The 13,698-nt window shown below is 55.5% G+C and overlaps 1 protein-coding gene across 1 annotated transcript in view; it reads right to left on the bottom strand.

Moving 5' to 3' along the window:
• The window catches only part of POLQ (DNA polymerase theta), a 189,800-nt gene extending 177,396 nt beyond the window's left edge, over positions 1-12,404 (bottom strand). Inside the window, exons 1-2 of the mRNA XM_032773589.2 lie at positions 12,191-12,404; positions 2,891-3,073 (exon numbers count right to left, since the gene is read on the bottom strand). Of these exons, the coding sequence (XP_032629480.2) occupies positions 2,891-3,073; positions 12,191-12,404 (397 nt within the window). The remainder of the gene's footprint in view (positions 1-2,890; positions 3,074-12,190) is intronic.
• Positions 12,405-13,698: the final 1,294 nt, after the last annotated feature.

Raw genomic sequence — 13,698 nt, 5'->3', positions numbered from 1 at the left:
ATCCGCCGACAGTATGTCTATTACAGGGTCTTCAACCTCCGGGACTTCCTCTACCTGTAGATTGATATTTAAGGCGACTCGCCTCAGGAGGTCCTCGTGAGCTCGGAGGTCAATAGGGGGCGGGCCCGATGAGGATGTCCCGGCTACTGCCTCATCTGGGGAAGACGAAGACAACAGACCCGGGACGAGTGGCTCATGTATGGACTTGTGGTCAGGAGGCACGTCAGGGCCTGGGAGGACCTGAGGGTCTGGTGCCAAAGGAGATTAGTCTGTACCCGCTGGAGGGGGGCGGCTAACAGCGGCCTCCAGTGCGCGATGTTCCGATGGGGCGGAGCATGATGGTACCGTGGGTTCACCTTGGGCCTGGTGATATGCCCAAGGTGCCCAAAAGGACCACTGTTGAGGACCTTGGTCTGGACCTTTAGCCTCATGTAGAACTTGGCTGTGTACCTCCGAATCCCCATAGGAGGTACTATCAGCGTGCGATGACACAGACGTATGCTGCGATGGCCACGGTGGAGCGGAGACTGCTTGGAGAGGAGCCCTGTGTCCAGCAAACTGTTCTCTGTGCTGCACCGGAGAGTGGTATCGGGTTCCGTACCAGTATCGGGAGTGGGACCAGGACCTGCGACCGGCTCGATGCCAGGAGGTCGACCGGGATCTTGAAGGTCTATGATGAGAGCGGCTGCGGCGCGAACAGTGCCGGGAGCTGGATCAGTGTCTGGAGTATCAGGCCGGCGAGCAGGATCTTGAGTGGTGCGGCGAGTACGACCAGCACCGAGAAGGAGATCGGTACCGGGACTGCGAGCAGCGTCGGGATTGGGATCAGTGATGAGATCAAGAACGCTGGCGGGACCTCAATCTTGAGTGGTGCCTCTCAGCAGTGCCGATCGAGGACGGTCTTACCATGGCAGGCTTGCCTGTTGACTGAATAACCCGCACCGGCGGTGCTGGGGGTTGAGGTAGGGTGGGCTCCATTAATGCAATCAGTTCCCTCACCGTAGAAAATGTCTCTGGTGTGGTGGGAACGATGAGCTCTACCGAGGCATGCGCCGGGGAGCTGTCAGGTACCGAACTCAACGGCCCTTGTGAGGTCGGAATCAATGGTGCTGAGATTGTCGGTGCCGCGGCAGTTATGGTGCCAGGCGGCTCGACTTAGGCTGTTGCTCAGACTGCGGTGTAGATAGTGAAGCCACAGGAGCTTTGAGCTTCTTGGCTCGCGGGGAGAGGGAGCGGTGCCCGGCAGGTTTCTGGGTCGGTACCGAGATGTCTTCGTGGTGCCGGCGCACTCCGGTGATGACGAGGTACTTCTCCCCGGTGCAGACTGTCTGGCACTCAGTCCCAAAGGTGGAGGAGTGAGAGCTGCCTCCATTAGGAGCTGCTTGAGGCGAAAGTCCCGCTCCTTTTTCGTCTGCGGTTTGAAGGATTTGCAGATCTGGCACTTGTCTGCGAGGTGGGATTCCCCCAAGCACTTGAGGCAGGAGTCATGAGGGTCTCCTGTGGGCATTGGCCTGCGGCAAGCCGAGCACGGTTTGAAACCCGGTGAGGGAAAGGGCTAATCCTCAACCCTCTGAACTATATACACTAACTACGTTTACAAAAAATTATTAAAAGTATTAACTAGAACTATAGAGAATAACTATATACACAATAAGTATTAGAACGAGTGAATAGCTAGGGAGGTGGAGATCAGCTAAGCCGCGCTCCACTGTTCCAACGACCGACATGGGTGGTAAGAAGGAACTGAGGCGTGGATGGGTCGGCAGGGGTATATATTTGGTTCCATAGCAGCGCCACGCCAGGGGGCACCAAGCCGACCCACTGAGTGTTGCTAGGGTAAAAATCTTCTGACAAATGTGCACGCTGCGCGCACACACCTAATTGGAATCAATATGAGCGAGCAAGCACTCGAAGAAGAACTGCATACAAAGGAAAATATTCCGAAGTGCCTAAATGTCTAAGCCACTTTTAAAAATGGGATTTAAGTATGTCTGAAAATTGTACTCAGAGACTTTCACTTTAAGGATGCTAGTTCATATCCAGCCCCTGGTCCACAATAACTAAAAGTCATTACCACTTTGGTGGCTGTTCAGTCACTCACATAAAACAAGCCAGTGGGTCTCTATCCAGTCTCTAGATGACAGGAAGTAAGAAAATGGCCACGGAGACTGGATTCCCTCCTCATATCTGGAGATGGTCTCAACACAGCAGGTTAGAGGCACATCAGTGAGCTGAGCCCAGTAACTTGCCCTGCTGAAATCTGTGCTGTACCTCCTCTAAGGCAAAGATGATTTCAGCCTTCAGAGCTGTCAGCCCAGCACCTTTTAGCAGCAGTAAAATCATTTATATTATATTAGTGACTACGATTTAGTCACAGAGGTTGCAGAAGTCACAGAAACCGTGCCTTCCAGTGACCTCCATGACTTCAGCCTGCAATGGTTGGGAGCTGCAGGATCCCCAGCCACCCATTGGGGGCCGGGAGCTGTGGGGAAACCCTGAGCTTCAGGCCACCAGCAGAGGAACCACCAAGCTCCAAACTGGTGGCAGAACCCCTAAGCTCCTGGCCGCCGCTGGCGGCAGGGGTATCCTGCAGCTCCTGGCCCCTGCAGGCGGAAGGGGCACCCCACAGTTCCTAGCTGCCACAGCTGTGGGCAAACCCCTGAGTCCCAGCCACCTCGGACCCCCAGAGCTGCAGGTGGCAGAGGTATCCCGCAGCCCCCAGGTGCTGCAGGCAGCTCCTAGCCCCTGCGTAGTTGCCCTGCTTCAGGCTATATGGGCTTCCATGAATATTTCTTTCTTTGCCAATGACTTATCCATGACTTCTACTAAAAATATCCATGACAAAATCTTAGCCTGTTACAGTACATGATTCTGTCAGATGTCTGCATACCTGAGTAAACTAGGTTCTTCCCCTCCAGGACTTGTCCAAGCATCAGGCACTCTGCTTGCCATGCAAACATATGTACTACTCCCAGACTGTGGTATTTCTCCAGAACTACTTCAGGAAGACCCCAGCTTGCTAGGAGCAGCTTGTCTGCTTGGTCATCAGGAATATTCATCTGTTGGCATCGCCCTTTGGGAAAAAACATCAGCAGAGGCAGCATAGTGAGTAATATGACACTTTATGACTTATGCACTAAACTTTCAGAAACACAGGAACTGCCATGCTGAATCAGAGCTGTGGTCCATTTTATCAAGGATTCTGTCTCTGACAGTGCCCAGGATCAGCTGCTTCAGAGGAAAGTGCAAGAAACCATACAGAATAACCTGCCCCCCAGAGAAAGTTTCCTCCTAACCTCTCATAGTTAGGAGATTGGGTTATGGCCTGAAGAATGAGAGTTTATATCCCTTCCAAAAATACTGCTTATTATTTTCATTTTTTCTATTCTAATTCTGGATATTCTTGCCATCCACTTAAATGTCCAGTCTCTCTTGAATTCTGCTAAAGCTCATGGCCACAACGATCCACAGGCTATTCGTACATTGTATGAATAGTATTTCCTCCCATCAGTTTTTAATTCACAGTGTTTCAATTTCTTTGAATATCTCTAAATCTGTAATCTGAGAAAGGGTTGCAAGAAATTCCTGATCTACCTACACTATACCATTCATTATATTCTATGCTTTCATCATCTCCCTTTTTATTTACCTTCTAAAATATTTTCTCTCGCTCTGCATATGAGAGCTTTTCTATACCACAAGCCATTTTCTTTGCCCATCTCTGAACTCCCTGCTTTTTGAGATGGGGCGATTCATACGAACACAGCTTCCAGTTGAGGGTGATTAAGATACTAATAGAAGTATAAGAGGAGCGGGCAAACTACAGCCCACTCCAACCGGGGCGAGGGCCACACCACGTGGCTCAGCCCTGCTCCGGCGGGCCAGGGCGCTGGGTCAGTGGCTGCACCAAGCAGCTTGGCCTCACTGCAGTACTCCAGCTGGGGTGCTGGGTCAGGGGCCGCACCATGTGGCTCAGCCCCGCTCTGGCTGGGGCGCCATACCATGTAGGTCCCGGAAGCAGCAGCATGGCCCTGCTCCGGCTCCTACATGTTCCAGTGGGAGCTGCAGGGGTGGTGCCTGTGGATGGAGCAGCATTCAGAACCACCTGGCCGCGCCTCCACGTAGGAGCCAGAGAAGGGACATGCCACTGCTTCCGGGAGCCACTTGAGGTAAGTGCCGCTCGGAGCCACACCCCCTGAGCCTCTCCCCACGCCCCAACTCCCTGCCCCAGCCCTGATCCCCCTCCCACCCTCCAAACCACTTGGAGCACCCTTCTGCACCCCAAAGTCCTTATCCCCAGCCCCACCCCAGAGCCCACACCCTAACCAATTTTGTGAGCATTCATGGCCCACCATACAATTTCTATTCCCCAACATGGCCCATGAGCCAAAAAGTTTGCCCACTCCTGCATTATAATGGTCCTTATATTTTCCATCCTATTTCTTATTCATCCTAACATTGTTTCCTTTTTATGAGTGCAGCTACACAATGAGCAGAAATCTTCAGCTTTTGCCACAATTCTGCCCCAGATTTCACACACACACCCCCCACCGCCTTGTCATAGCTAATTTAGAACCCTCATTAGCACACCCTGCCTCCCCAAGCTAGCACTGGTAAGAGGTTCACTCCCTATCCCCAAAAAATAAGAGACTGTGTCTACAGCTTTAAAGAGCACCTTTCACCTTCAAAGATCCCACAACACAGAAACTAAGATACTAAGGATACAACGGGATCAAGCAACCCAATCCCCTTCAAGAATAAAAGGCAGCAGCACCACACAACAGAGTGAAGACTTTCAAGGGGCAATTAGAGTATGGCTACACACATTAAAAATAGACTCACATCAACAAGTCTCAGAGCCTGGGTCAACTGACTCAGGCTCAAACTGCAGAGCTGGCATTCATAGAAAAGATGGTTACTCACCTTTGTAACTGTTGTTCTTCGAGATGTGTTGCTCATATCCATTCCAGTTAGGTGTGCACGCACCGCGTGCACGTTCATTGGAGACTTTTTACCCTAGCAAACCTCGGTGGGCCGGCAGGTCGCTCCCTGGAGTGGCGCTGTTAGCCGCCTGATATATACCCCTGCCGGCCCATCCGCTCCTCAGTTCCTTCTTGCCGGCTACTCCGACAGTGGGGAAGGAGGGCAGGTGTGGAATGGATATGAGCAACACATCTCGAAGAACAACAGTTACAAAGGTGAGTAACCATCTTTTCTTCTTCGAGTGCTTGCTCATATCCATTCCAGTTAGGTGATTCCCAAGCCTTACTTGGTGATTCCCAAGCCTTACCCAGTGGGGTCGGAGCGAGTCGTTGCGGAATGTAAGACCGCTGAGCCGAAGGTGGCATTGTCTCTAGACTGTTGGACCAATGCGTAGTGCAATGCAAAGGTGAGGATGGAAGACGAGGTGGCCGCGCGGCAGATTTCCTGTATGGGAACATGGGCCAAGAACGCGGCAGATGAGGCTTGAGCCCAAGTAGAGTGGGCGGTGAGATGGCCAGTCTGGACATGAGCCAACTCATAGAAAGCCCAAATACATGATGTAACCCAAGATGCAATACGTTGGGAGGAGATTGCCATGCCCTTCACACGTTCTGCCACCGCTACAAATAGCTGAGGTGAGTGCCGGAAGGGTTTGGTCCTCTCAATGCAGAAGGCGAGAGCCCTACGGACATCCAAAGTATGGAGCTGATGTTCTCGTTGCGATGAATGCGGCTTTGGAAAGAAGACTGGCAGAAAGATGTCCTGGTTAACGTGAAAGGCGGAGACGACCTTAGGGAGGAACGCCAGGTGTGGTCGTAGCTGTACCTTGTCCTTATGAAACACCGTATATGGCGGATCCACAGTCAATGCTCGAAGTTCTGAGACTCGTCTAGCCGAGGTGACAGCGACTAGGAATGCTGTTTTCCAGGACAAGTACAGTAGCGAGCACGTGGCCAAAGGCTCAAAGGGGGGCCCCATGAGCCTGGTTAAGACGAGGTTCAAGTCCCAGGTAGGGGTAGGGCGTTTGACCTGGGGGTAGAGTAGCTCCAAGCCTTTGAAGAATCTGGAAACTATAGGGTGGGAAAAAACGGAACTGCCAGCTTCCCCAGGATGGAAAGTGGATATAGCTGCAAGATGCACTCATAGAGAGGAGATCGCCAGACCTTGCTCTTTCAGAGACCATACATAGTCCAGGATAGTGGGGACTAATACAGAATGCGGAGAATGGCCGTGCTGGGCACACCAGTGGCAGAAGCACTTCCATTTTGCGACGTATGTCGAGCGCGTGGAGGGATTCCTGCTTCCAAGCAGCACCTGTTGCACTGCGGCGGAACAGCGCAACTCCAACTGGCTTAACCAGACAGGAGCTATGCTGTTAGATGAAGGGACTGCAGGTCCGGATGGTACAGCCTGCCAAAGTCTTGCGTGATCAGGTCCGGCCAGAGCGGCAGGGGAATTGGGTCTGACAGGGACAGGTCGAGCAGCATGGTGTACCAGTGCTGCCTCGGCCAAGCCGGGGCGATCAGGATAAGGCGGGCTTTGTCCCTGCGGAGCTTGAGTAGGACTCGGTGGACGAGAGGAAACAGTGGGAAGGCATAACAGAGGTGGCCCATCCACAGAATCAGGAACGCATCCGACAGGGAGCCCGGGGAGCGACCCTGTAGGGAGCAGAACACCTGGCATTTCCTGTTCATTCTGGATGCAAACAGGTCTATGTGGGGAAAGCCCCACCTCCGGAAAATCGAATGGAGAACGTCCAGACAGATGGACCATTCGTGTGATAGGGAGGACCTGCTCAGGTGATCTGCGAGTGTGTTCCATACCCCTGGGAGAAAGGAGGCCACTAGATTTATGGAGTGGGCTATGCAGAAGTCCCACAGTCGGATCGCTTCCTGACACAAGGGGGAGGACCGTGTCCCTCCCTGCTTATTGATGTAATACATGGCCGTTGTGTTGTCCGTGAACACTGCAACACAACGGCTGTGTAGATGATGCTGGAACGCTTGGCATGCCAGCCGGACCGCTCTCAGCTCTTGGACATTGATGTGAAGCGTCAACTTCCGGGGTGACCAAAGGCCTTGGGTGCGCAGGTGCCCTAGGTGGGCACCCCAGCCCAGTGAGGACGCGTCCGTTGTTAGGGACATGGAGGACTGGGGAGGATGAAACGGCAGGCCCGTACACACTTGGGATGACGTCTTCCACCAGTCGAGGGAGCCTAGAACATCCAGCGGAACTGTCAGAATAATGTCTATGGTATCTCTGCCTGGCCGATAGACTGAAGCGAGCCAGATTTGTAGAGGGCGCATTCGCAGTCTGGCATGCTTTGTGACGAAAGTGCATGCAGCCATGTGCCCGAGGAGAGCAAGGCAAGTATGAGCAGAGGTAGTTGGAAAGCTCTGAAGACTTTTGACAAGGGAGACTATGGCCTGAAACCGGTGTGGGGGCAAACTGGCCGTTGCAAGGTTGGAGTCCAGCATTGCCCCGATAAATTCTATCCTGTGCATAGGCACCAGAGTGGACTTGTCCAAATTGATGACCAAGCCTAGATGCATAAACAGCTCCCTGATGATGGTGACATGGCTGATGACTTGTGCCTCGGAAGCCCCTCGGATAAGCCAGTCGTCGAGGTAAGGGAAGACATGTATTCAATGACGGCGCAGGGAAGCAGCGACGATCGCCATACACTTCATGAAGACCCGAGGGGCCGAGGAAAGACCAAAAGGAAGGACAGTAAACTGGTAGTCACCCTGATTTACCACAAAGCACAGAAACCTCCTGTGCGGGGGATAAACTGCAATATGGAAATAAGCGTCCTTCGTGTCAAGAGCGGCGTACCAATCTCCGGGATCCAGGGAAGGAATGATGGTTCCCAGGGATACCATGCAGAACTTGAACTTTTTGATGAATTTGGTTCAGTCCTCGCAGGTCCAGAATGGATCGGAGGCCCCCTTTTGTCTTGGGGATTAGGAAATATCGGGAATAAAACCCCTTGCCCTTTAACTCCTCCAGTATCTCCTCTATAGCTCCGATTGAGAGGAGCCTGAAAACCTCCTGAATGAGGAGTTGCTCGTGAGATGGGTCCCTGAAGAGGGATGCGAAGGGGGGGTGAGAGGGAGGGGGAGAAACAAACTGAAGACGGTATCCAAGCTCCACTGTACGTAGGACCCAATGATCTGAAGTCAACTGGGACCACGCTGGAAGGAACAGGGAAAGGCGGTTGTAAAACTGGAAGGGATCCGGGGAGGGAATTGGTACACTGCTCTCGGGCGCACCCTCAAAAGTTTGCTTTGGGTCCCGGTGGTGGTTTGGCGGGACCGGAATTGTTGCCCCCTTGAGGTCCAGACTGATGTCTGCAGGTAGTACGACCTCGTCTTCGGGCAAAATCTTGTCTTGGCCAAGGTGGGGGGTAAGGGCACTGAGGTTGGGAGCGGAATGACCGTCTCTGAGTCTGGGGCATATGCACTCCCAACGAATGCATAATAACCCGGTTGTCCTTCAGACTCTGTAGTCTGGGGGCTGTCTTTTGCGAGAATAAACCTTGTCCATCAAAAGGCAAGTCTTGTATGGTGTATTGCAGCTCAGATAGTAGGCCAGACACTTGCAACCATGATATGCTTCGCATGGCTATGCCAGAGGCAACCATTCTAGCTGCCGAATCGGCGGCATCTAGTGAGGCTTGTAAGGACATTCTTGCAACCCTCTTCCCCTCCTCTAGGAGAGCTGTAAACTCCTGACGGGAGTCCTGGGGAACCAACTCAGTAAATTTGCCGACCGCCTCCCAGGTATTGTAGCTGTAGCGGCTTAAGAGGGCTTGTTGGTTCGCCATGCGGAGCTGAAGGCCTTCGGCGGAGTACATCTTCCGGCCCAACAAATCCATGCGCCTGGCCTCCCTAGATTTTGGCGCGGGGGCTTGTTGGCCATGGCGCTCCCGCTCGTTGACTGATTGTACCCCCAAACAGCAGGGGGCAGGGTGCACAGAGGTATTCATACCCCTTAGAAGACACCGTGTATTTTCGTTCTACTCCCCTGGCTGTGGGTGGAATGGAAGCCAGGGACTGCCAGATGGTGTCTGCTCTGGCTTGGATCGACTGGATGAAGGGGAGGGCCACTCTGGTTGATATTTCCACCGATAATATGCTAACCACCGGGTCCTCCACCTCTGGAACTTCCTCTACTGGAAGGTTGATATTCTGGGCAACACACCGCAGAAGATCCTGGTGTGCTCGGAGATCAATCGGAGGAGGCCCCGACGATGATGTGCCCACTTCTGCCTCATCCAGGGAAGAGGAGGATGACAACCCTGGGATGAGTGGGTCCTGGACTGAAGCCTCATCCTGGGAGACCTCCATCTCCGGAATATCATGCTGTCCCGGTGCATGTGTAGAGTTTTCCTCCGTACCAGCGGGGGGAGGTCTGCTGACTGCGGCCTCTGGTGCACGGTGCGCCGAGTGGCCGGAGCGTGATGGGCCCGTTGGTTTGCCTTGGGCTTGGTGATAGGCCCAAGGTATCCAAAAAGACAACTGAGGTGGTCCGTGGTCCAGGTGGGCCTGCGTCTCTGAACCCCCGTAGGAGGCACTGTCCATGTGTGAGGAGGCGGACGGATGACACGACGGCCACGGAGGAGCTGAAGTTGATTGGACCAGGTCTCTGCGTCCATAGAACTCATCTCTGCGCAGTACCAGCGAATGGTACCGGGAACCATGGCGGGACCGGGGGCGGGACCGGGAGCGGGACCGGGACCTGCGACCAGCGCGGTGCCGGGAGGTCGACCGGTGCCTTACATCATCATGCCGGGATCGGCTGCGAGAGGTGCAGCGGTGCCGGGATCTGGACAAGTGCCGAGAGTACCATGACAGAGACCGGGATCTCGAGCGGCGTCGCGAGTAGAACTGGTACCGGGACGGAGAACGGTACTGGGACTGCAAGCGGCGCTGGGATCGGGAGCGATGTCAGGGCAGAGAGTGATCGCGGGATCTAGATCGGGACCGACGGTGTTCAGTGGTGCCTGGGGAAGGTGGGCTTACCCAGCAACTGAATAATCCGCACCGGCAGTGCCGGGGATTGGGACAGCTCGGGCTCTGTTAGAGCAATTAAGTCCCGGGCCATGGAGAAGGTCTCCGGCACGGAGAGCACGACAAGCTCGACCACAGCGCGCACTGGGGAGCTGGTAGGCACCGGACTCAACGGCTCCTGTGAGACCGGAATCAACGGTGCGGAGGCAAGTGGTGCCGCGGCAGTTGACGGTGCCGGGTGGTCCGTCTTGGAGATGCGCTCTGACTGCGGTGTAGCTGTAGGTGCCGCAGGAGCCTTGTGCTTCTTGCTCCTCGGGGAGATGGAGCGGTGCCGGCCGGAGGGTTGGGCCGGTGAAGGGTGGTGCCGAGGAGCCTTTACTGGTGCCGGGCAGTCCGGTGCGGAGGAGGCACTTGTTCCCGGTGCCGGAGTCAGTGCCAAGGATGGAGGAGTTAGAGCTGCCTCCATGAAAAGTTGTTTCAGGCGAATGTCCAGCTCTTTCTTTGTCTGGGGCTTGAACGCCTTGCAGATTCGGCACTTGTCCGCAAGGTGGGATTCGCCTAGGCACTTTAAACAGGAGTCGTCCGGGTCTGCTGTGGGCATCGGACGATGACAGGCCGCGCAGGGTTTGAATCCTGGTGAACCGGGCATGGGCCCCGGTACAGGGGGAGGAGAAGGGGCGAGACCCCGATCCTCTTTAACTATATACAAAACTAAAAGAACTACTAATTTAAATGCTAACTAGAACTATAGAAATGAACTATGTACACGATAACTATACAAATGAGCGAATCGCTAGGGAGGTGGAGATCAGCTAAGCCGCGCTCCACTGTTCCAACGACCGACACGGGCGGTAAGAAGGAACTGAGGAGCGGATGGGCCGGCAGGGGTATATATCAGACGCCATAACGGCGCCACTCCAGGGGGCAACCTGCCGGCCCACCGAGCATTGCTAGGGTAAAAAGTCTCCGACGAACATGCACACGGCGCGCGCACACCTAACTGGAATGCATATGAGCAAGCACTCGAAGAAGAATCATAGATTATCAGGGTTGGAAGGGACCTCAGGAGGTCATCTAGTCCAACCTGCTGCCCCAAGCAGGACCAATCCCCAAATTCCCCTCAAGGATTGAGCTCATAATCCTGGGTTAGCAGGCCAATGCTCAAAGCCACAAAATAGCAATGTAGATGTTCAGGCTCAGGCTGGATCCTAGTGAGGGGGGATGGTCTCAGAGCCTGGACTCCAGCTCAAGCCTGAACATCTACACTGATAATTTTAACCCCACAGTACAAGCCTCCATCAACACCAGCTAGCACTAAGTGACTCAGGAGTGTCACTTATTGAATCATTTTATAGGAGATGTCCCATCCAAACACTGACCCAGCCCGACCCTGCTTGCCTTGATCTGACAGCATTATATCAAGCATAAAGTGGCAAATGTCTGCAAGCTTAGTCTGAGAGATGTCAGTGTTTACGGAAGAGCTGCCAAAGGGGATGAAGACACAGGATATTAAACATTAAATTGAAAGTCACTGGGCACCTCTGTGTGCTTGAAGATACCAGGGAGCTGCAATCAGCTTATTGCATCCAAATAAATCACCTTGCCAATTTGCTCTACTCTCCTTATTAAAGCACATTATGAGCCTCGTTTTCTCTCCCAAGGAATCTAAACAGTACTATGCATTAATTGTGTTTTGGTAGCACCTAGAGGCCCCATTGTGCTATGCGCTGACAACACACACAAATGGCTCCTGACCCATAAGAATTTACAAGTCACGGGCATTGTCTCTCCCTCTAGCCAGGAAGGGGGAAATTTTCTGATTCCCCTTTACATTGTCCCCCTCCCCCACACGCTGAGTGCCGGGCCCGCCCAGCGCGCTGGTACCAAACAGCCCTGTGCTCCGAACGAAGAACCTGCCGGGGGCTCGGGGGCGCTGCGCCCCGCGGCTCCCTGCCCAGGGGACATCACAGGGTGGCCCTCGCCGCGGGGCCCGGTTCCCGTCCGCTGCCCGGCGGGTGCGGCCGCTCGCTGCCCTGTCCCCGGCGCACCCAGGCTAGGACCAGACGCCTCAAAGGAGCCGACGCCGCCGGAAGCTCTGCCGGGGGCCCCCGCGACGGCTGGATCCGACTCCCCACCGGCGGTGGCAGCGCTCGGATCGGTCACACCCCCGCAGGAGCGGGCGCGCCGGGCGGTACCTGAGCGGCTCGGGCTGCCGCTGCCCCACAGGGAGCGCTCCAGGCCGGGCGGGGGGCTCAGCACGGGCCGGGCGGGGGCCGTGGACCCGAACTGGCTGCCGCCCCCGGGAGCGGGTGGGGAACGGGCCAGGCCGCCCTGCCTCGGCTTCCTGGCGCCACCAGCCCGGGAACGGGGCCCCAATGCCCAACCGCCGCCATCTTCCCGCTCAGCCATTCAAACTCCAGCGCCGCCCCTCGCCCCCCATGGGGTGCCGGCTAACGGGACCGGAGCGCGCGGCCAGCCAATCAGAGAGCGCGCGGCCACGGAAACACTCAGGAGGCTCGCGCGCGGCACGCTCAGCTCGTTAGCGCCCCCCCCAGCTCCGGGCGGTCAGGTTCCGCCCGGGCCCCCACCCGCAAGCCCACGGGAGGGAGTCTGAGCTGGGGTCGGGCCCGCAGCAGCGTCCAGGGCTAACGACGCGCTGCCCCGAGAGCCGAGACCCTGATGCTGCCTCGCACCGCGTCTCAGGCTGTGAGCGCCCTGCAGCCAGGCGGGGAGCCGCTCCCCTGCAAGTACAGCCGCGCAATGCCCGCGGGCATGAGGCCCTGGCTCCCCTCCCATGGAGCTGATAGGAGTCAACAGCCCCATCCAAGGGTGCCCAGATTTCCAGGCTAGAGGGGAGCACGGGGGTCAAGCATCCAGGCCTCGCCTTGCGGAACCAGTCAACTGGGTTTTGGGCGTTGGGAAATCAGGACACAATGCAGCTGGCAGTTCTAGTGCTTTTTTATTTCCACACTAAGCAAGCAATGGAACACATAGGGCACCAGTGCTCCAAGGGGTGGTACTCCGACTACTCCCCCCCGCAACACTTGGGATGCAAGAAGCTAGGAGCTGGCCCTGAGCAGAGGTGAGCGGGGAGGGCCGCAGGAAGTAACCCGGGGCGGGGGACCCAGAGGAATCGGTCCCCACCCAGCTCACCTCCGCTCCACTGCCGCCTGCTCCCCTGAGCGCACCGCTTCGCTTCTCCCCCCTCCCTCCTAGGCTTGCTGCAAAACAACTGATTGGCGCAGCAAGCCTAGGAGGGAGGAGGAAAAGCGGAGCGGCAGCTGCACGCTCAGAGGAGCAGAGTGGAGGTGCGCTGCAGCGCTGGCGGGATACGGGGAGGACTGCAGGAAGTAACCCGGGGGAAGGAAGTGCTTCTCCCCCCTCTGGCAGGGAGAGGTAAGAGAAGAAATGTGGCGGGGCCGGAGATTTGGGGAAGGGGTTAGAATGGGGCGGGGCTGCGGGGACCTGGGAAAAATTTTTTTGCCTGGGGCAGCAAAAATCTTGGAGCCTGCCCTGAGAACACACCACCTCCCCAACTGCACCATTTCAACACCTAAACACTCCCCTCGGCAGGGTAGAAGCAGGCCAAATTTACTAGGGTGACCACTTGCTGGTCGTTGTTCCCCCCTCGTCCTCAGCACCTGAGAAAACTGGGATCACATTTTCCATTTTGGCAGTCGCAGAGACTATAGTTGCCCATTCG

Source organism: Chelonoidis abingdonii, chromosome 1 (assembly GCF_003597395.2).
Source record: "Chelonoidis abingdonii isolate Lonesome George chromosome 1, CheloAbing_2.0, whole genome shotgun sequence".
Lineage (NCBI taxonomy): Eukaryota > Metazoa > Chordata > Testudines > Testudinidae > Chelonoidis > Chelonoidis abingdonii.
This window is presented reverse-complemented; position numbering and strand designations above follow the sequence as displayed.